Raw genomic sequence first — 24,878 nt, 5'->3', positions numbered from 1 at the left:
GTAGTCTCCAATTTACGCATGCGTGTGAATGGCTTTGAAGGCTCTGTTGTTTGTCTTTTTGACGCCATGCTGCCTTTCGAAAATTAGTATGTTCGACGACAGTGTCATGTATAGTTTTAGCTGGAAGGTGGGACGTGAACTTGAGGATAAGGTGCGGTGGGGCCTCATATTGGGGTGTGCGGGTTGTAGTTGATTTCAATCGTACGTTTCACTGTGCAGGGAAATATCGAGTCTATTATTGTGAGGTCGAAAGAGAACGAAATGTATCAGTGCTTGCTGCCACGACTAGAGGAAGATCAGGAGGTGTGTGGGATAGTCCTAAAATTGCACTGAGCCTCCGTGTTAATATCAACGTTCTGACGTCAGTCAGGTGACTGGTAACTAAGACCAACTGATTAATATCAACTTGAAAGTGTTCTGACGTGAGTCACGTGACCAGTAACAAGAACTAACTGAGTAATATCAACTTGAAAGAGTTCTGACGTAAGTCACGTGACCATCAACAAAACACTAACTGACTATAAATACAACTGCCTGAGGTCTACTATTACCTGTACTCTTCATGTTCTCTTCGTTGATCTACAAACTCAGTTGAGAATTTCTAGCTTGACTGCTATTACTGGTCGTGTTGTATGTGGGTGTTTTTTTCTTATTTTGTTTGATTATTTTCAGGAACAGATTGATCCAGCAGATGGTCCTCATCCATTGCAGCTGCTGCAGGCTTTAAGGCACGAAGAATGTTCATACAAAGTAAGTGATGGTGGTAGTCAGACACACAAGCACACACACAGTCACACACACACACACACACACACACACACACACACACACACACACACACACACACACAGTGACACACAGGAAGCTCCAGCTCATCTCTATGGTAACTATCTATTTAAACATTTTATTATAATTTTTACAGTTGGAGTCGTATTGGGTGTATGAACTCTGCTATGGTCGTTACTTGCGGCAGTACCACGAAGAACAAGCGCAACAATCGAACAAACCAAACGTATGTCATTACGCTATCAGCAGTCTCACTCACTAATTGATATCTACTACATGCTGTCTATTATTTATAATAATTAATTATTAGATGTTTGTATGTCATTTAGTTGTGGCTGTGCTTCAGCACTTATTGTGTCTGTATTTCAATACAACATGTCTGTATCCACATGTGTTAGTGATTTAGTGTGTATCTGTGCCAGGCTCGAAAGTTGACCGAGTATTACCTCGGGAAGTTCAAATTGTTGGCTCCCAGAGGCGAAGGTAGGATGCAGCACGTTTGCAATCGTGAACTGTTTGGATCGTTTGTGTTCTCTCTGTGATATGCAGAGGCTCCTATTGCATCATCTTCATCAGTCGATGAAGAGGAGCAGCCAACAAAGGTGGTCAACAGTTTATGAGTGTTCGTCTGGGAATGCAATGATCATTAGCAATGTATGACAAATCGTCCCATCTCTAAGTAGGCCCAGGGCAACCATACGTCAAAGTCTTAGTTGCGTGGTCATTAAGCCTGGTTCATGGTACGACGCTGGCACGAGCATCGTGTGAGCATCTTGGATGCTGACGATGAGCGAGCATCAGCGTCACACTGTGAACATGTCAGCGTCCGAGATGCTCGCACGATGCTTGGTGAGTGTCCACGACACTGGAATAGAGAAAATTTCTAATTGAGCGTCCTAGGCGGAAGTTACCCAGCGTCCAATGACATCACATGCTCATTTTCAACCAATCGAAAGTCAGTCAGAGCAACTGGACGTATCCGGGATATTCTATTTGTTCACATTGCATCGATTGATTCGACGATTGAAGTTTTCACTGAGTGTGTGCGTGGTTTTCCCTGCGTTTGGCAAGGTCAGTCAAATGACTACAATGACCTAAGGATGAAAGAAAACGTTTGAGACTACGGCACAGCAGCAATGAAAGCAAAACGTCGTCGTCCATGTCTGTCATTGTACCCACATGGTTACTTTACTTTACAGCACCAGACCACTGTTGTAGTGTGTTCTTTATGCGATGGACGCTCGTCAGATGCAATCCTGTGAATGGTACAGTGCCAGCATCTTTGCTGATGCTCGTGTGAGCTTTACTGTCAGAGTCCAGGACGCTATGCCAGCGTCATACTGTGAACCAGGCTCTACTCTAGTTGCCCACAAACTAAATCCATGACTTTATTTTAGCATCATATAGGATGTATTGTACAATCATATCACGACGACTGTGACTGTCAGATCTGTTTGGAATTATGCTATATCCGTCAGTCGACGTTCATCCATCATGCTAACAGACGCTCGAACTGGATGAATATTGTAACTACAGCACCAAAACGTGGCTGTGAGTGTGTAGTGCTTCGACAACCGGAAACTCGTCAATTTTGCGGTGCCATTTGAAGTTGTCCGTTTGATACACTTGTGGATCTCAAATAGATATGTCAACCACAGTTGTCATGTCGCGTGTGTAGGCTTGCTCAGACAAATATCATGCTGGAAGGTAGGGTAGCTTTCAGCTGATTGTTCTTGGGCAACCCTAGTCTGCCGTTTCAGTTTTCCGGTCATAGTTCTGGTTATCCTGGTTGTCCAGGCAACCGATTTGTCATACACTGAATAGTTGGGTTTTAAGTTTAGTTAAAATTATTTATTTATATTATGTTTTTATATACTGAAGTTCGTTCCAGAATTAAAGTCAGTTGTGTGAAAGAGGGCTGCTGATGCGTAACCTTAGCGAACAGACTGAGCTCATACGGGTATCATTGGAAAGCTCTATGATTTATTACAGACACCTAAATCTTAAAGTCCTAATGTTAAGAGCTGCCTTGTAGAGGTCACACCACCCAGCTGTTAAGCTGGGCCTTGTGTGCTACCCAGGGAACTCTAGGTCTGCGCTTGCAAACTCCTGGAGCTGGACCAGGCACTTGCAGGAGCACCGACTTGTGAAGCCAATTGTGGTGTGAGCCCCCAAAGTCTCACCATGACTCCAGTGGTTGATGTCATGTCAGCTGATTTATACTCCTGAGTCGAGAGAAGCAAATGTGTGTTAGTTTCTTGCTTAAGGAAATTATGCCATAGCTCGCCATCACTGTGACTGGAACTTGCGACCCTTCAAGGTCCCGGATGTAAACACTTCGTAAGATGACTCTCTATCCAACTGAGCTATTGCACCACACACACACACACACACACACACACACACACACACACACACACACACACACACACACACACACACATGCACAACATACTGAGATAGAAGGTGGAGTCTTGTCAATCATCTATCATTCAAATTGCATACCTACTGTAATTAGATTGGAACATTGTCCTAAATAGTAACTAGAAACAGCTTGAGAATGCAATGCCCACCCTAAGTACAGACGCTAATTCTCTCTATTCCTTTCTACCAGGGTTCTAGCCAGGACCGTCTTTACGTCAAAATGACAGTTGGTAGACGGTTGGAGAAGTTCCAACTGTCATTGACCAAATCATCAAGGAGCACTTCTGTGGAGTGTTTTTGTTACATAAGCAAACTATATCAATGTGAAAGGAAACATCTTGTCTATGCATTGTACAAATACAGTTGCACTAAACTATATATAGAAGCGCCTGAAGACAAGCTTTGGTATTGTAATCATATCACACACTAAATAGGTCACTTGTGAATATCCAATTTTGTACTCTTAATTGCACAACAGATGAACAAAACAGATGTTCCTGCAGTTTTATAAAATGAAGCTTTGGTTACCATATTGCTATGACCTAGAGCATAGACAGTGTGGAAAATAACGGTAGGACATAGGACATTATCCCACCAAATATGTTGTTTGTCTCACCAAATGCTGCACCAGTGTTAGGATGTGTTTGGACAAAACATCTACCATACGCATAGATGATAGTGTAAACCTTGTATCTTATCATGTAGTAGCCTTTCCAATGGTGTTTAAATTTCATGAGCTTATGTGCCTCCTAGCATGCTTTATCCAGAGAAAACCTCAGCAGCCTCTAACACCATTTCTCCCATGGAAGTTGTCTGTAAGAAATTACGTGCAAAATGGCTGCAGTAGGGGAGGCACTTGTTTATGTAACGCGGTTGCACCATACAATGATGTCCTACCTAGACTCAGTGTGTCCGAGCCAAAATATTTCCCTATTTTCCACACTGATAGACTTACTGGTTTGCTTTGAGATGGTTATAGAAAATATAAGTAGTGTATTGTAATTGTTAAATTTTGAATTCTATACTATAATACACAACCCACGCTTTGGTCTGTCTGGATGGATGTCTGTAATGCACGGATCAACTTAATGCCGCTCTTGGATCGTCGCGAAACGCAGTGACCCGGTCGAGTTCAGTTGTCCAAGACGAACCGTAGAGTCATATTTTGCCTGGACTGCCTCCGACGGCCAGAAACGAGACTCTGTAAGCCTGAAATGAGATGCGCCAGAGTTTGTTTGTTTAATTAACTGAGTATGTGGATGTGACGTATGCTTGCCAGCCACTGTACACCATTCTCACAACTGGTAGAGTGCCGCTGCCAGACTTTGTCAGCCTGAAATGAGATGCGCTGGAGTTTGTTTGTTCAATTAGTCGGGTATGTGGATGTAACGTGGGCTCGCCAGCCACGCCATCCTGCACCCACTGCAGTCGAAGTAATCCAGCACGTCTTCTTCTCTGCATAACAGGCATGTAACGTTAGTGGGATGCTATGAGACAGAACTCTGACTCGAGTGAATACAGCATGTGTGTCTGTGTCTGTGTCTGTGTCTGTGTGAGTGCGTGTGTGTGTGTGTGTGTGTGTGTGTGTGTGTGTGTGTGTGTGTGTGTGTGTGTGCGTGTGTGTGTGTGTGTGTGTGTGTGTGTGTGTGTGCGTGTGTGTGTGTGTGTGTGTGTGTGTGTGTGTGTGTGTGTGTGTCTGTGTTTGTGTCTGTGTCTGTGCAGGCGTAATTTCATTGGGCAAGAAACTCACACACAATTGCCTGTCTTGAATCAGGAGTATATATAAGTAAATGGTCATTGACTGAGGTGGCAAAGGTCCTCGACTGCGACAAAATCCATCAGCCACTGGGGTCCTAGTGGGACTTCGGGTGCCCACACCACAGTGGGCGTCGCAGTCGGTGCTCCTGCAAGTACCCTGCCAGGCTCCAGGAGATTGCTCAGCGCAGTCCAAAGCCCTTGTGTAGTGCACAGGAATCCAGCCAGATAACCGTAACAAACGGAAGTTCCTTATCCATTTGCCATTTGCCTTGTGTGTGTGTGTGTGTGTGTGTGTGTGTGTGTGTGTGTATGTGTGTGTCTGTGTCTGTGTCTGTGTCTGTGTCTGTGTCTGTGTGCATGTGCCTGTGCCTGTGCATGTAGATTTTGTCTCTAGAGTAACACACGTGGACTCGCCCCACAGTGAGATTGTGAGATAGGGACTACTCAATTCTGGACGACTGGCGAAAGTCAAATTTTACATTTTCTTTGTCTATGTAGCTACTATCTAGGTGCTAGCACAATTCCTACCTCCCATAGGGCAGGTAAGGGTTAGTACAGTATAATCCTTGTGAGCAAGCCATCGAAAGCAATTATGGGCGTGACCACTTAAAGTCATTGTGGGCATAGTTATTATTAAAATAAGTGGCAGTTTGCACAAAATCCTGTCTAGAACCCTATGAATCTACAGCACCGTTGACTTTGTTCTGCGTAGTTTACTTGCAAGGTATTCCAACAACGGTAATGAGACACCGAAAGTGATTTCTACGACAAGAGGGCATGTGGTACATTATACGGTGTTAGGTACCCTAAGCCACTCTCCAAAGCTGCAACTCACTTTAATTCTGGAACAGACTTTAGTAGTTACCCGAGGCTCGGATATCTGGGCTAAGGGTGTAGTAGTCATCCGACATGCGATCGTACGACCGTATTTATACTTGATTAGCGTAGATACAAATGAAGCTATTCCGACCACTAGACAAGAAGTGGTGTCATTGCCGACCAATAGACGAAGGTGATGTCATCCTAAGGCTACACCTCTCGTTGTTTGGTAGCTGCTAACAAGAATTCAGCCATCGTGCATCCGTCCTGTACATGGTGTTTAGTCCTTTGCTTTACATAAAGGTTTAGCACATAGAAAATCGCCTAGTCTACATTTGCACATGCATGTTTTTCCCACCAACAACCAGGCGGTGATTCATGTGCCATGCGGTACGTGCATGCAGCTGTTCCTGACTTATAACATTTTACTTGTTCTACAGTGTTTCTGCCTAGTGGCTGACAGTTTGAATTTACGGTGTAAGTGGCTGAGCGGCTGCGGTATTGCTGCAAATTAACCAGTGTCGTCTTCAACAGAAGTTTGGCGCTCTACGGGAGTTTGCGAAGGGAATGTGCATTGTCAATGACAGCACATCTGACAGTACACAAATTTGAAGACCCTTTGCACTTTGTTTGGCTAAACGAATACTTTGGAAACCTCAGCTGAGACGAATGGGTTGGGCTAGAATCTCAGTATGCAAAACATATCACGTGACGAGATAAGTAATTACATACACCGGCCGAGGGTTTAGTGTTGTAAAGTGCTTCTCTGGTAATTGAAGTTGCGTTTACACCGTCATTTCCACAGCTATGAGCCTTCAAAGTCCTGAACATCACGTAGGATAGGAGTAATTGTCGTGAAGAATTATGAATCTACATGCTACTGTAAATCAACAAAATTTTGTAAGCGTCTATATTTTGTAAATTTTGTAAGTGATCTCAGATTTACTAAAGGTAAATGCGTACTAGTTTTTGTACATCTCGGTTTTTAGCGACACTTTGCATAGTACTAATAATCATCACTTGTCACGTGTGCCAGACAGACTGAGAGCGTGTTCACAGCGGGCCTAATCGTGATTAGTGTAATGTCATTCTAACACTATAAAGAGTCGTATTACAACCACATTTGTGGCGTTAGTGGTTGCACGTGACTTTGGCATGTCCGGCAGTATACAAGAAGAGCATGCCGCCGATGTTTCTGATGTGGGTGTTGTATGTTTGAACGTACAAACGCAGCAACAACATGGCGACGTATAGGGTAGCACAGGCAGATGTATACTACATGCATGCCTCTACATGTGACAACTTCCTGTCATCCCTGAAGGAGTTGCCAGAGAAAACAAACTAAATGTTTTCTCTTCAAACTTAAAGCAATGGATTCGTCAAGACAATTCATGAGAATTCTTGCCGGATATAACGGATGAAAATTGTCGAGGCTAATTACACTCACATGCCCATGTGACTGACTTACTAATCATAATTAGCTGTGTGAACACACTTGTGCTAAGGTTGGCCTAATCATAGTTAGTCCAGATGTTGGTGTGAACACGCTCTGTCACTTGTAAATGTGAGGCAGGACACATGCCTAGGCAATAGCACATGTTTATGTGTGGTGCTGTGGTTTGACATGTCCGCACGTGGACACCTGAGAGATATTGCTAGGACATACACATGCCTATTCTCTGTTTGCGTTGACTCTCTACTTTGAAAATCTGTAGTAACTGTTGCACAATAGGGCAGACAGTGACGCTCTAGGTATCGTTCGAAATCGCAAGTTCCCAGATTTTCTATAGTTAGGGTAACGACGGCGTATGTATTACAGGTGGTTTGGTGAGGCTTTTGCATATCAAGAGTCGTTAGGGATCTTAACTCATTAAGAAGGTATGGTCTTACAACAAGAATGCTGCTAATAGAGGAAGTGGCTAATTAACAAAGTCACTAAACAGTCCACTGCTTTGACATCAACTCACATTTGCTCTTGTTTCGCAAGTAGTTCCTTGATATTTCTGACTTATCTTCTCGCTCTGTTTCATCTTGATAGCCTGCGACTTCCTCTACTGTTACCTAACATCTTTGTATTGTAATATGACCTCTAGAATGTACAGTTAATGGGATATCAAGTAACATCTGAGTGTGGTAAACAAATATAGCTGCATCATTAGTCACTTCTGAGTGCAAAGTCAATGCGGACAGAGAGCAGGCGCTTAGCAGATACTTACTCGTGGTGCTGTGGTTTTGATCCTGTCGATTTCGTGTTGATGTTCTGCACAGAAAGTGGCTATGTTCATCAACGCTTAGGAAAGTTTTGCTGCTTATGAAATGGAGAATTTGGACATTTATGAAAGTTTTCCGTTTACGAAATTTTGTTGATTTACAGTATTTCTTTCTAAACCTGCTACCTGTAAAATGTATCTAAAACTGTACATTGCAAATGCCCTTTCTCATGACCACAAAGTCCGTAAATAGCCTGTAGTCGTCGAAGTAGAGTCATCGTATGCGGGACATAAAATCTTTCATGGTTATGTAATGTTAGATTCTCGTATAGATATAATAAAACCAAGAAAACTATTGATTTTGCATGAGCAGTTGCAGACAAGACCTGACAATCGTAAACATGAATTGCACTGTTCTGGTAAGAAAATCTCTCATGAAAGTTTCACGCATACGATTGGCTGTTCGTCCATTGTCTTTGGTTGCCATGTATGACATAAAGGAAATACTGTTCCCTGATTGGACCACACAAAGAAAGAGTGGGACATTCCTGAAGTGTGACAGACATAGTCAGTCAGCCAGTCGCATAGTCCCCAGACCAGAAGTTGGTCCAACCTTGTACTTCTAGAGTAACGCTACTCGCCAAGTCTCGTGACTTTTACAAAGTCCCGTTTTGTATGACACTTAAGCTGAAAATTACTGTGATTGGATGTTGTATTGTAGGTGTCGACGCTCACTGTTCAGGGTCGTACATATCCATACTACGGGGTCGACATTACCGACGGTACACCGTGTGATCTTGAGGGCCACACAGCTCGACGGTCAACGATTAAGTACATCTGTAATGAAATGGCAATAAACGAGGTAAGGAAGATTGTTGGATGAGTGGGTGGACACACACAGACACACACACACACACACACACACACACACTCACACACACACACACACACTTCACTTCACGCTGCATTCATTTCAATGAGAAACAATGCAGGCCAAAGTCACCATGGGCTATATCGGAGGAGTGGATGTTCTCTGACAGCAGAAACGCTCGTGATTGTGGAGGCCTTGTTGGCGGAATGTTTGGTGACAGTACTGACATTGACTAGTCAGGGACTGACCATGTTTCTGTCTCTGGTGGTTTACTAGGCCGGCATGATTTACAGCAGTAAGTCCACAACCATCAAAGCTGCAGTGTAAAGTAACCTCTGATGTCGTTTGCCTTGGATTGTTGGATGAGTGGGTGGACACACACATAGACACACACACACACACACACACACACACACACACACACACACACACACACACACACACACACACACACACACACTTAATCGTTTGGAGCTGCCAGATACTGGATATGCCCCCAGCTAATAGCTGGACTCCTGTGTGCTACTCAGGAGAATCCTGGGCCTGTGCTAGCAAAGCCCTGGAGCCGGGCCATGTACTCACAGGAGCACCGGCTTGTGTAGCCAACTGTGGTGTGAGCACCTGTAGTCTCACCATGACCCCAGTGGCTGATGTCACGTCACAGCCGATGGCTGCTTAGTCCCCCAGTCAAAACTAGGTACTCATTTATACTTGAGTCGAGGGACGCAATTGTGTATGAGTTTCTTGCTTAATTAAGGAAATTAATGCCCTAGCTCGCCATCACTGTGACTTCAACTTGCAACCCTTCAAGGTCTCGGATGTAAACTCTATTGGACGACTCTCTAACTAACTGAGCTATAACACACACACACACACACAAACAAACAAACACAAACACAAACACAAACACACATGCACACAAACAAACACAAACATAAACACATGCACACACAAACACATTCACACACAAACACACACACACACACACACACACACACACACACACACGCACACACATGCACGCACACACACACACACACATCTAAACTTTAAAAGTTATAACTATGTTTGGTTATTTTCAGATTCTTTTGCTGGTCGAGATAAAGACGTGTGAATACGAAGTCATCGTAGCAACTGCTCTTCTCTGTAAAAATCGAGCCTACATGTATGTCTGTTATCAAATCCCCACTCTGACACACTTATCATGTGTACTTCATTTCTAGCCCTAAGAAGGACATCATCAACGACATTGAATGCCATGCAATGGATGGATCCCCAAGGTAGGTGATGGAAGAACTTGGGATTTTGTTACATTTGTTGTCTTTATCAGAGTTTATTCTTTACCTTCGTTTCCTTGCTTGTTGTCTGTTTGTTTGTTTTTTTGTCTGTGTGTCTCAGGATAGTGTAAAAGCACTGCAGTGTGGGCGTGGTCTTTGTGGGCGTGGCTATTCAGGCATTGTTGGTGTGGCCATGTGTAGAACTTGTAGCCACTCTGCTACGTGTGTAGATGTTGAATGCATGCAGGCTATGCATGTGACTAACTACAGGAAGGATCAAATTTCCAGTGTCATTGTAGTTGTCCACTTAGAGCCATATTTTACAGTTATAATTACTACTGTAACAACAATACAATCCAGCGGGCGATCTTTGACTGGGTGCTGTTTCGGATATTCCCGGTAGGCACGAGGCTAGCATGTGCTTTGGTACTGAGCGTGCTCAAGGGAAAACTTATGTGTGGAATTTAGATGTGCGATGAGGTGTGCGATCACACATTTTTTGCCCACAAAACTTTCCTTTTACAGGGTAACTGATAATTGGTTCTTAGAGAACATGTTAGACGTCGTGCTTGTGACGGTCGTTTCTATTGAGCTCCAGACTGTCAGGAAAATTTTAGAAAAAGCTGGTTGCGCGTCCTTTCCTGATTTTCAGATACGGGATATTCAGACGAAGTGTTGGTGGGCGGTATGGCTACCAATTTGCAGTTGCAGGAGTCGACCTTTAATGTTTCGTCTCTTACAAATGGGACACCTACGACCCACAAATTTCTTGCAAGCAATAAAGTTGATAATTTCAGACAAATCTTATACAGCGGTGGGCAGATTGTGGTACATGGTAGCACCCTCTATATTTCATGTCGTATTGCACTGTTCGAAATTGAGAGCTTTTACTCGCCTCTGCACTACATATACCAGGGTTCTCTCTACAGCGTGGCAGAGTGGCGCTGCAACACGCTCCAGTAGGAGTTCACCGCGCTCAGAAACGGTAGATAGCAGTCCAAAGTCTTACAGCTAATGAATATTTGAGAATTCCATACTACTGAAACGCAGTACTAAAGGCGACAATAGCCACAAATCTAGGCTCTTTCAATATAACGAGGGATGATAGCCTCGTTCCAAACATACGCACAAGTGTTGATTGCAGTCCTGGACGTGCTGGCTCTGATTCTAGTCCTGAGTGACCCGGAAAGCGTACCTCTTGTCCGGGAATGTACACATAGAATCTACTCTAGACGTCATGGCTTCATGGGAGGCAACAACAGTGGTCCACGTCAATCAACATCTAGACTAGACAGACTTTCTGTAGTGTAGTTCGCAACCTATGAACACCACTAAGAAGAGCTAGCTTTCTGGCGATCGAAGTTGATTTCCCTGCCAGGGCACTTGAATATTTGTTACACGCAATGGCTACAATGCAAAGCCTTCCTCGCTTGAGATCGGCTCCAGTGCGCCTGTCCAACTGTAAAGAGCAGACTGTATGTGTTGTGGACCCGTACATCCCGCCATGCTCCCAAAAATCTCTAGCGAGAATCCTGTGTTTTATACCCTGCAAGATGGTGCATTGAAGGGACGAGGTATTGCTCAGTCTGTATGAGTGAATTCATAAAAGATGTCACAGCACACCCTTACATCGTCTTGTTTTTATCCTTTTTTTTTGTACGGCAACCCTAAATCTTCCTTATTTTTTCAAAATGTTTTCACACTTTATTAGTGTGGTTTGAAAGGTTATCATGATGTGCTGATTGAGTTTAAGTATTAGCCCGTGTTTCCACTAGCTGCACCTTAAACTAGTGTAGCTTAAATGCGTTTGAAACTAAACCAGTTCCAGTTCCAGAAAGCAAATGTTTCGACTAGGAACTCGCACATCCGGGATGTGCAAAACAAACATTCCTAACAACATGTTAGGAATGCCTTAATTTGAAGGATTGGACTGCCCTGTCGCCGACTCAGGGCAACTGTTGGTTGTCACTGATTCAGCATCTGTGAGTAGATGCCTTAATTAAAAGATGGAAGGGTCGTTAACTAGAGGAAAGAAATCAGCAGCTGCAGAGAGAGAGAAGACAGTGTCCTTTGTCATCGTCATGCAATTCCTACTAACAGATGCTGAATCAGTGACAACCAACAGTTGCCCTGACTTGGTGACACAGCAGCCCAATACTTCAAAATGAGGCTTTCCTAGACGGCTTGTTTTGCACATCCTTGATATCGACATTCTTAGTGGAAACAGTCACTTTCTTGAACTGGTTTAGTTTGTGAACACGTTTAGGCTAAACTAGTTTAAAGGTACACTCTGTCGTTTAGCTATGCCCCCGCAAACTTGATTGCATACTATACGCAATCAATTTGGAAGGTTGGGCTGAACTACATGCAAAGCTGGATATCAGAGCATAGTCACCATTACAAAATATATTAAACGTACAGGAGCAATTTTGCAATCTCGTTGTTGAGGCAGAGTTTGGGTCACGCGCAAACCAACTCGTCATCTTTCCTCAGGTCGAAGGCACCGAATAGGTTAAGTTTTACACAAAACCAGGTTTGAACAAGCAAGTGCTACATATCAGTGTGAAAACAGAGCGCAAATGATAATCACATTTTAAGCAATAATTAGGTCATGTGATAAGCACAAGCGCACAAATGCAATGCAGTTGGTCCCTTCCACCTTGCATGCGCATCCATGCCTGTTTCATAACCCACGAGCACATTTTCTCAACGTCTCGCGATTGTTTTTGTGCATTTTGATTGTAGCAAAGCTTCTACAGTAATAGCGTTAGCACACGTTGATGGAATGTTTCTCACTTGACCATCGTATGCGCTCTGTTTTCAGCCTATTTGTTGCTAATATCTAGCGCTCTCATATCCAGCTTTGCCTGTAGTTCAGACCAACCTTCTATCATTGCGTAGCTATGCAATCAAGTTTGCGTGGGTGTAGCGCTAAACGACGGAGTGTACCTTTAAGTTGCAGCTAGTGGAAACACGCCTATAGAGAGCTATCTACCGCAGGAAGCTGTTTAGTGAAGGAATGCACCTGTGTCAATATATTGAACAACGTGTTGCTTTGTAAACTCAAGAGAAGGACTCCTTACACTCTACAAAAGGCTCTGTACTTTAATAGACACGTACGTAACTGTTGATAGCAAGTGCAATGTAATTAATAGTTTTAATTATCGTATTTTTATCAAAAACTGGCTACAGTAGAACCTCGCTAATCCGTATAGCCCTGCGCCAAGCCACATTCGGATTAGTGAATTGTTTGGATTATCAAAAATGTCAAAACTCGAAGCCTTGGAGGTCCAGACTTTGCCTCGGACACCCAGACCAATAGCACATTCACATGTCATGTTTGTCGTAAAGGACACTGCTGCAACGACTACATGCACTTCTAAATAACGTGACACAGTCAGGATTTAAAAGTTAGATAATAGTCTAATGTATTGTTAGATGCATCCCTCCAATACAATAGCCTAATGTCCTGTAAATCCACGAATTTTCGTACGCATTTTTTTTGTATTGGTCGTAAAACTCCTAAATGTACTACATTAAAATGCGTACTAAATTTTTCTTAAATGACAAACTGATATTACTAATAGCAATTAGCAAAGTTGATGATGTACTACAACACAATATCTAACTAAACAATACACTGGTTTTACCATGACAGAAGATCAAAATGAAATTCCACAACTTGGGCACTGGTAACCCTAGTCTTAGAGTTGTAGATGTGATACTGCCCTCTTTTTCTTCGCTTAGCTGGCGAGTTATCTCAATCCAGAGCTTCCTCTACACCGTCGTTCGCAGCTATGATGTTGTATTGATGAATCCCGGATGTCGCTCGATTTAGGTTGAGTGGCCATGATCTATTAGGTAGCGGTATTGTTCTTCTTTTTATCTTTCGACGTCAGCCACACATGGATACCTCTTTGCTTTAGCTTGGAACTCATGAATGACGAGCGACGCGATGATCACGTGGAATGAAACAGTTACCGTGCTAGCGTGCGCTAAGATTGTCAGTGAAAGCCGGATAAAAAGTAAGATGCGTACGAAAGGTCTTCTGGTCAAATGTACGAAATTAGATGCGTATGAAAATTTGTGGATTTACAGTAGTTAGATACGCGCATATGCTGAAAACTAGATAACCGCAGGCTGCACAATAGGATCTGGATATGCAAGGCAAGGTGCCAAAGTAATTCGGATTAGCGAGGTTCTACTGTACTTCGTAATTAGTACTCCAGGTAGTCTGATGTTGTCAGCCCTTCCATTCTAAATCTTTGATAAGTGCTGCACAGGACACCACAACATTTGGCAGCCAAACTTTTTTGGGAATTGTGTGTGTGTGTGTGTGTGTGTGTGTGTGTGTGTGTGTGTGTGTGTGTGTGTGTGTGTGTGTGTGTGTGTGTGTATTTCTTAGGAGTATCAATGTAAATGTTATTGATGTTTTCTGTTCGTCATATTTTGTTCATTTTTTGTCTTTCTGTAGTAAAGTGTTTAGATGTCTGACAGATTAGGATTGGTGATGATCTACTAATATGTGATAATTTGGTTTGAGTAAAGATCTCTGTGTGTGTGTTGCATTTGTAGATATCCGAGAGTTATGAAGGAGTATGCAAAACATGAATCTTGGTCGTCTCAATCGAAAGACGTGCATGCCGTAAGTGAAATTCGTTGAAATTAAAGCGTTCTATTACCAACACGTGAAACACTAAAGGGTATAGTAGTGAAGGTGGTCGCCTGACGTATGACCGGAAGTATGAATTGCTAGGTAACAGCATAACACGTGACCAGATAAATGTCCCGTAGGTGCCCGCTCACGAATTCACGCTCATGTGCAGACACATCCACTCAAACTTGAAATTGTGCTTTTATCCACACATTTACCATTCTCCAGTTTGAGATACCATGCTGTTGACAACAAAGCGATTTCTCGATCTTTTTCTTGTTGCACGTGACCCGAAAATGGATCTGGAACATCAAGGCCAGTAGCTATCATGCACGATAGATGCATGATCCACATTGTCGGCAGCATCCGGCACTTCTCCACGGCTACTTTTACGCTCTGAGTTTCGGATGTCATCATGTTAGTACGATAATGCTGTGGTTTTCACCGATTTCCGTGTCACGTGCAACAAGAAAACGATCGATAAAGCGCTTTGTCGTTCAACAGCAAGCTATTTGAAGATGGTAAATGGTAAATATATTGATAAAGAACCTAACACACTTGTCGCTAGCTTTCGCGAAATGTTAAGTACGATGAGCGAAACTGCCGTGGCGGATGAGAACATGATTTGCCTTTCTCTTTGCACTAGGAATAAAGACTGTATGTCATAGAATGTGGTGCACCCTAAGGTGTTCCCTTGCTTTGCTTTGTTATGACACAACTTGAAATCGTGGCATGTTTTCAAGTTGTGTGGGTGTGTCTGCACATGCTCAGTGAATCGTGAGTGGACACCTTTAAAACGGAACTCTCACAAAATACTAAAACTTGCTGAAAGAAAGATACAAGACCCACTATCTTCCTGCAGGAAGGTTACAGTCCAGCCAGCCACAGAAGCGGAGAATGGGCCACACGAGTTGTTCAGCCAATCTCCCATATGAGTTACTCTCTGTCCTCGTTTGGAAGTAACTACTTTAGGTTTAACAGTTCCAAGTGCTCCTAAAGTACCTAGAATGCATCGAGACATGATCAGGATTCTGCCCACGGTGGTCGGAGGTATTCAGGCCCGACCATCACTCCACATGTTCTGACCACCACTAATGTATTTTAGCTAGTGTTTTGCTTGCTCCATTGGATAGTAACGTCTAACCATGCCATAGTAGAAACGTGAGACTGGGCAACGTAGTTCCCTGACTGTTGACCGAAGTTTCAGCTTTCTTACTTATACTCAGTTTACACTGGCACGTTCGAACGGACTGGACCGGGCCAAGTTGGGAGTGGCAGGAGTGGGCAGGTCGACTTAAGTGAGCTGGCTCGGTGCATCCGTGTCCCGTCGCGTATTGTAAACATGATTAGAGTAGGTGGCTTGGTTGAATATCAATAAAGCATGTGCAGCTGATGAATTATTCTCAAATACGGCCTGGTGTGATGACAAAAAGCCTTCATCTGATTTTGTTGTGGGAAGACGAAGCCATCCAGAGTCAGTTCATCACCACAAGCAGTAGGGCTGCTCGTTTTCTAGATTGATAGCGATTCCTCGTTCGTGCAATAGCTGCAGTCTCTTATGCCACTTCACCCGTCACACTCTATTTTTCGGTTTTTAAAAAGAACTCACACAAAGCAACTCTTCTAGCATCCATGTTTTATCCTTTTTTTCAAGACACGTGACGGTCATGTGATTATAATGCATGCTGGCTCGGTCACCAATTCACACCTTGCTGGAGTACCCGAACGGACTGGTCGGTCCTGATTTGTCGTGTCAGTGTAAATGGGATATTAGTATGGTCTGTCAGATCATGGCCCATCAACAGTGCGATGCATTCTGTTTGTGCTTTCTCGTCTGTTTTGCGACGATGCTTGATTGTTCAGGAGCTTGTACATCTCTCCCAGATATCTGATAGAGAAATAGACCACACTCCTTAATTAGTGCATTGGACTCCCAACCACCACTCCAAAATCATGGGCAGGACACTAATGATCTATGAACTAGTCTAATACCCCGTTTACACGAGCTGTTGTAAGCAGGCCAACCCATGCTGGCTTGGTTTCTGTGGTGTGTGTGTGTGTGTGTGTGTGTGTGTGTGTGTGTGTGTGTGTGTGTGTGTGTGTGTGTGTGTGTGTGTGTGTGTGTGTGTGTGGTGTGTGTGTGTGGTGTGTGTGTGTGTGTGTGTGTGTGTGTGCATGTGTGTGTGCGTGTGTGTGTGTGTGTGTGTGTGTGTGTGTGTGTGTGTGTGTGTGTGTGTGTGTGCGTGCATGTAGTTGTGTGTGTGTGTGTGTGTGTGTGTGTGTGTGTGTATGTGTGTGTGTGTGTGTGTGTGTGTGTGTGTGTGTGTGTGTGTGTGTGTGTGTGCGTGCACGTATATGTGTGTAAGCAGGCCAACCCATGCTGGCTTGGTTTCTATGGTATGAGTAAATGCATGCCAAGCCGTGCCAGCTCAGCTTGATATTTCTAGCCGGGACCAGCGTACACCAGCCCGGGCTGGCTCGGGTCAAGTACATCGTGTAAGCGCATAGAGTGCTGGAAAACGAGCCACGCATGCTCGTTTGGTAGTCTCTCATAGCCAGACCCCTTTCCGCCACGTAATACTTCTGGGCGAAAATGGTACAAATAGCGTGGAGCGAGACTGAGACTCTGTGTCTTATCCAATTATTGAGCGACCAAGATGAGCAAGAAGTTTAGCTTTTGAACTCCGCCGCTGCAAACGTGCAACAGTCGCCTGACGCTAGACCTACGACGTCTCGTATATGTCCTATGCTTTCTCGATATGACTTGTAAAGGCATAGAGAAAAAACTCGAGCAGCTTGGCTTCTGTCCATTGCAACCGTGAGGTAACATGAGCTATGTCAAGCTCAAGTATCTAACGCATGTTAGTGACACACATTGGCTTCCTTCTACAGAGTGGGTCGTGTAAACGTGGGCTAGAATACTGGGCTGGCGCAGCTCGGCTTGGCTTGGCTTGGCTTGCTATACATACTTGTGTGTACAGGGTATAAAGAGGGTCTCCTTTTGATGCTCCATAGTTGTATTAGAATCCGCTATGTCCGGAAAGACGGGGCTGCGCAAAACGACTGTCTGAGTGTCTCATGGTAGATTTGTCGGGAGAAAGGGGCTGGCAATCGTGAGAAATCATGAGATCGTGAGACATGCCCATAAATCGTGAGTCTCACGACGTAATTGTGAGAGTTGAGAGGTCTTTGTAGTGCTTCTTTGTTTAACATCAGCGTTGTTATTTTAACTTTTTAAATTTGTTTTATTAGGCCGGACCGAAAAAATTGTCTGATTGGGGTAACATGCAGCAGAAAAAGACAGGCGGCCGGACTTTTATTTTATTATTTTTGATATCTATGTCAGATATGGTTTTACCATCGACGTTTGACAACCTGATAACACAAATTCAGAGCTAAAAAGTACTAGTTAAGGTACTAGAGCTAAAAAGACCACCTACCATAAGGCAGGACGTTTTGAAATCTGTCAAATGTTAGACTGGACGTACGTTCAAAAGAAAGTACACGTATCGAGGCTTAAACTCGGCATGCAGCTGCACCTCATCATCTAACTTTGCGTCTTGTTTGGAGGAAGTGTCTGTGGTCGCAGTTTGCACGCTGTGTACATCATCCACCTGATTACCTAATCCAACCTCCTGCAATACCTCACAAAGTCTACAGTTCCCAGACACACGAAGAATCTTGCCATCTCTCAGAACGCGTGCTCCCTTGGACACGTGTACGCACAGAGCAACAGAAAACATTTTATTTCTCGGTATGCGCATGCTCGAGAAAACTACTAGCAGCCCTCCAAACACGGGCGGGTGGGTTACCCCAAGCTGACAATTTTTTGGTGCGGTCTTATTTTTTTTTAATTTTATTTTCTTAACTAATTATTATTAATTTTTAATTTAAATTTTAAAATATTTTTTAATTATTTTAACGTATACAACGATATCTAAGTCCAACGTTCAAACCCTTGACTGGAGAAACACTGACCAATCGTTGTTCTACCACTTGCTAAAACCAGCAAAGTTACTCTGACGTTACATACGGGTACTAAACACACCCACAAATGTTATTTTAATGCTTTATTTCTCTGTTATGTTAAAAGTCTGCAGTAAACGGTTGAAAGATGGTTGATTTTGGTGAGTGTTCTCCATGTGAATCAAGCTGAAATACATGGGCACAATTATGGAGCCACCCTCCCCCATATCAGCTGAGGCATGGAAATCAAAAGAACACTGAAGATTTGTTAATACACCGGCTGACCCGCTCATTCTACATCAAATCATGCTATTTGGGTATTTAAATTGTTCTGATTGGACGGTTTGACAACCCGTAGCAACAAAAAGCTCAAGAGAATGACCAGACTAACCACCACCGCCAAGCATTACCGTGTCCAACCCGCCTCCATGTTGTGATGTCACAAGAGCAGACTCACAATATGCAAGTAAACTGAAATGTATAGTCTCTATTTAATCTTTGAGTATGTCTTTTGACATAAACAAAGTCATTTTGTTGTTTAGAAGCTTTTTGAAAATGATTTTTATCATTAAGTTTCAAATTTACTTATAGAACTGACAGTATGCAAGAAGCAGTCATGTATCGATCTCAACAGGACAAACATCACCTTCAATCTCTGATATGAGGATGGCACAATCAGAGCCATTACCTTACCATTATAACTTGTTTTGAATTCACTACAAAGTGCAGCTGTCAACTGTAGATGCATGTACTTGAAGTGTCTATGAAAGTCCAATAATTTTTAGATCTAAGTCACATGCTCAGGGTGGCTCCATAATTATGCCCATGTGTGTATTTATTTTATTAATTATTTATTTTAGCAAGTATTCATTTATTATTTATAAATTTAAATTTTAAATTTTAAAGTATATTAATTTATTGAATTAATTTTAAAATAAAATAAAATTAACGCAGACTGTTTACTTAGCTACTCTAAGCATGTCACCACCATGGCTTAGTGGTTAGTGACAATGGCTACCACTCCATGGTTTGGGGTTTCAAACCCCAGTGATGACAGTAAATTATGAAACTTGTCTGTCTTTCTTTATCATGTTTCTCTAGCTTTGTCCATGAGACTATGACTCGTTTCAGTCGTTGGGGAGTTTCTGTGGTCTGGCAAACGGTCCGTTGACGATGACTTTCAGCGCTTTCGTAGTGGTCATTGATATCCACTAGGCATGCTATTCACGAGTTCGCAGTCACCGTAATGCCTACAATCTATATCGAATTGGCTAGTCATGTTGACTAGCAATGTGGACTATAATTGATGTGGACTACATGTGGCTAGTCAATTGATCGCCATGTGGACGACACGGAAACATGTACCCTGCTTGGCTCACCTGCCGGGTTGTTGGGCACCCAAATGGGTGTAAAGACCCCACTTGTCCATTATGGAGGGGCATAACGACACACCAATAGACAGCCTTTAATTGAAAGGCAAACCCACCCCTTATATATTATATATTGGTGTTTGTAGCACACTAGAAAGTGCAGTTCCTCTAACAAGGGCAACACATACACACGAATCTACGTAAACAAACACACAGACTAAATAATTTCTACGTAGACACTATCTAAACCCTCATACTAGAGTCTTTAAGGTCTTGTACGAACAAGTTACCGTATTGTGAGACCTAGGCTTGCGCCTGTACATTAACATCCAACACATTTTACTATGATATTACTTGAATACATGCACCTTCTTCATCTTGTCTGCTGCTTCCGCAAACCAGCTGCCCAATCAGTTATGGAATCTCTATCCCGCATTCCTAGACCTTTGCAAATTCCTCTCCTGTACTCTCGGTTCACTGACCTAACAGTTACACCGTTTTGTAGGTCCCCAAGACAACTTCCATATGCTCGGACCGGAAACAGTTGAACTTCCATAATTTGTTTCCATGCCAGATCGGACATACAATAACCTCCTAACTTTGCAATTGCAGCATTGACTGCACCGTAGAACTTCCGACACCTATCGTCCCCCGCTAGATGGTCAGTTCCATTGTGGTCAAAGACTGTGCCCATATATATATATATATATATATATGGTAATTACTAATTGTGCTCATTGGATAAACGCTGGAAACTTCTGCCCATACAAGAACCACACAAGCTTCCAGGGTGGGGATGGGGGAGTTAGGGGGGAGAAGTCAGAGTGGACAGACTTTAGTACCAACAACCATACATAAGTCTGTATGACCATATTTTCAGTATTAGCTATGGCACCTCATGTCATGTTTCTATTTAGAGTGGAGGGGGTTTTGATGTAGAACACATTTCTTCTACACAAGATGATCCGACAGTTGTGAAGCAGTTTCTTGCTGGAGAGCATTGTTTGAAAGGAGTACGTAAGTAATTAGTAATAAATTAATTAAATATTGACTAATTAATACTTGATCTAATATTAATTAATTAATTATTGAATAATAAATTTTAGTTAATTATTTATTAATGTTTTTATTATAACTATTAAATAATTCTACAACAATTTTTTTCTTTTAGGGAAGTGGATGGTGGCATTTTGAAGTGTGTTATGGAAAATATGTTAAACAGTTTCATGTGGTATGGGTACACTTGTTGATTTCAATGACTTATGTACATAGTGTGTGCATATTTGTAGGAGAAAGGTGGTCGTACGGACATCTATCTTGGCCACTGGGATGAGCAGGTACTGATGGTTGTAGACAAAGTGTGATTAGATTATGAGTTTGAACAATGGCTTGTGTGCGTAAGTGTGTGTGTGTGTGTGTGTGTGTGTGTGTGTGTGTGTGTGTGTGTGAGTGTTGTGTGTGTGTGTGTGTGTGTGTGTGTGTGTGTGTGTGTGTGTGTGTGTGTGTGTGTGTGTGTGTGTGTGTGTGTGTGTGTTCTGGATGTTTGATGCCCGTGCCCGTAGTTTGCTGAACTCTGTTTTGCTTGCTTCTCACGACTCCATTGATTATGTTCTGGATGCACCTCGCGTGGCTGACGTCTGTTGGTTGTCCCGAACTTTGGTCTATCAGCAGGAACTCGGTTTTGTGAGGATGAGTGTACGGTTTGCACAATCGGGCTCTCACTGAAATCTCTTCGTTTGCAAAAGTTCTCTACATAACATGTATTGGTCTCTATGCACATGAACAAGCACAGAAGCCATGGTTGAATTCTAATCAGTACAGAAGTCATGAACTCGTACACGAGTAGTGGACAATCAATAAATGAATGTGTGTGTGTGTGTGTGTGTGTGTGTGTGTGTGTGTGTGTGTGTGTGTGTGTGTGTGTGTGTGTGTGTGTGTGTGTGTGTGTGTGTGTGTGTGTGTGTGTGTGTGGTGTGTGTCAGTGTGTCACTGTGTATATGGTGTGTGTGTGTGTGCGTGTGTGCATGCGTGTGTGTGTGTGTGTGTGTGTGTGTGTGTGTGTGTGTAAATTTGTGGGTTCTGATTTGATTGAATTTCAAAACTATATATTCAGTGAATCACACTAGTCTCGTGTAGTCAGCCCCTCCCCTTTTCTATCCCCGCCGACCAAAAAGTAGAAAAAGGGAGGGCTGGCTACGAGAGACTAGATTCACACAATGTGAACATCAGAATGACTGCATTAATGTATTAACAGCATTTGCTGTATTCGAATTTGTAGTTTGTCTGTATTTGTTGCTTTTGAATTTTGTACTTATTGTGATAGACTGTGACGTACTTTCCCTTTGTATTTTACAGGTTCACAAAGAGTGGTATCAGAAGAAGGTTATTAACAGGATGAAAAAGCTTTCAGGGTAGGTTAACTCTAAGTGATTTGTTTCTTTGTGAAGTTTACTTTTTAATATGAAATTGTGTAAAAAAACCTTAGACTGCATTTTTCTTTTTAAATATGTTTGTGACTGTTTGGATACATTTCAGTGTGTGTAGCCTGGTAGTGTTTGGAAGTAGAGACATTGCTAAGTAAAGTTGGTGTAGTCAAATTGAACGTATGCACTTACACACACACACACACACACACACACACACACACACACACACACGTCTGCACACATTGGCACACAGCACACACACACACACACACACACACACACACACACACACACACACACACACACACAAACACACACACACACACACACACACACACACACACACACACACACACACACACACACACACACACACACACACACACACACACACACGTGTCTACTTATGATTACAAATCAAACGTAAACATTAAATAATTAAATATAGTACTTACACCACATCATTCACATTGAGGTTTTGTTTCAGATTTGTGCTTCACTATTATGCTGGAGGTGATGTGTGCGATCTAACGCAGCAACCACGAACCGTACAAGTAAAACTCAAGTTAGTTGGTAGTATGAAAATGAGATAATTCCTGGAATATGTGTGTGCGTGCGTGTGTGTGTGTGTGTGTGTGTGTGTGTGTGTTTGTGTGTGTGTGTGTGTGTGTGTTTGTGTGTATTTGTATCTGTGGTGTGTGTGTGTGTGTGTGTGTGTGTGTGTGTGTGTGTGTCTGTGTGTGTGTGTGTGTGTGTGTGTGTGTGTGTGTGTGTGTGTGTGTGTGTGTGTGTGTGTGTGTGTGTGTGTGTGTGTGTCTGTCTGTCTGTGTCTGTCTGTGTCTGTGTCTGTGTGTGTGTCTGTGCGTGTCTGTGTCTGTGTTTGTGTCTCTGTCTGTCTGTCTCTGTCTGTGCGACATGCTTGAAATTTAGTGATTACTTTCATGGAATGTAGGTTGGATGGACAGACTTGCTGTACAAACTTGCTGATAGACAGACACAGACTCAGTCAACACACACACACACACACACACACACACACACACACACACACACACACACACACACACACACACACACACACACACACACACACACACACACAAACACACACACACACACACACACACACACACACACACACACACACACACACACACACACACACAGAGGCTGTGTTCTCAGTAGGGTTTAGAACTGGGTTTCCTACTGCTTAGCATAACCAATTACAATAATCATGTCAGTTTACAACTGGAATGCGGGTTAGAGTAGGGCTAGCCTAGCCCTTGCTAAATGTAAGGTTAGCACTGGGGTTAGCTGGGGTTAGCGCTTGTCAAAACATTCCAGTTTATTCATATTACGTATCACAGCAATGAATCAAAGAAGATTGCTCTATTTTGTGTTGGTCCGGCAGTTGTTTCTTGAGCAAATCGAATCCGCAGCACGACTTGTGGAATTCTGTAGTGAAAGACTTTGTCGCATTGGTAGATTCAGGCAACTGTTGCTGTTCTATCACATGCATGTGGTCCCTACAGCTAGAGAAGGCACTCGAAGACGTTTCAATTCTTGCATGGGAATTGAGTAGCATTGCTTGATTACATGATAGAGTTCACACACATAATTAGAGGCAATTGGGTGAGCTCAACATGCGAGAACACACCTTGCACATGATAGCACAGCAGGGTGTTATGATTAATTAGCACAACCCCCAGTGTTTGCTAAGACAAGTGTGACACGGCAACACACACACACACACACACACACACACACACACACACACACACACACACACACACACACACACACACACACACACACATGCACACACACACACAATCTACCCTCACATCTCATTATGTATCCATTAACCTTCCGATCAATCACTCCCATTATTGTATATCCAGATTGCTGGGCCAAACCTTTATGCCTCTCTTTCTATGTACACAAAAACCTATCTGTTTATATCTCACATTTTCCTGCTTCATTTCATGTCACTGCATTGACTCCTTTTCTCTAGATGTGTAAAAGATGCTAAACCAAGCCGCGTGTCTGTGTCACTGGAGGAGCCATTGAGCTGTCAATACATTCTAACTGTAAGACACTCATCCGTGTGCGAATCAGTCACGTACGCTTATTGTGTGCAATCCAGGTGGAAGCTGCTATTGTGTGCGAGTTACTAGAGACGATTAACGAGTATGGACTCTTTTCTATGCCGTCTAAGTAAACGTGGAGACAGCAGTAAACTTCAGATTGTTAATATTCTTGTCTATTGTTGCATGCAACATTACAAATTTAATAGAATTGACGTATCTTCTTTCCA

The 24,878-nt window shown here is 42.9% G+C and overlaps 1 protein-coding gene across 1 annotated transcript; it reads left to right on the top strand.

Annotated features, from left to right (window-relative positions):
* The first annotated feature begins 24 nt into the window (after positions 1–24).
* LOC134198469 (endoplasmic reticulum lectin 1-like) lies at positions 25–24,878 on the top strand. The gene is made up of 17 exons (XM_062667879.1): positions 25–151; positions 220–303; positions 673–750; positions 923–1,012; positions 1,209–1,269; positions 1,336–1,388; positions 8,719–8,859; positions 9,951–10,033; positions 10,092–10,148; positions 14,721–14,790; positions 21,053–21,148; positions 21,307–21,366; positions 21,425–21,472; positions 22,491–22,546; positions 23,049–23,126; positions 24,576–24,651; positions 24,708–24,878. The coding sequence occupies exons 1-17, from the start codon at positions 29–31 to the stop codon at positions 24,780–24,782; spliced, it is 1,329 nt and encodes a 442-aa protein (XP_062523863.1). The 5' UTR covers positions 25–28; the 3' UTR covers positions 24,783–24,878.

Source organism: Corticium candelabrum, chromosome 2 (assembly GCF_963422355.1).
Source record: "Corticium candelabrum chromosome 2, ooCorCand1.1, whole genome shotgun sequence".
In the NCBI taxonomy this organism is placed as follows: Eukaryota; Metazoa; Porifera; class Homoscleromorpha; order Homosclerophorida; family Plakinidae; genus Corticium; species Corticium candelabrum.
Note: the sequence above shows the minus strand (reverse complement) of the source record. Positions and strands in the feature narration are given on the sequence as shown.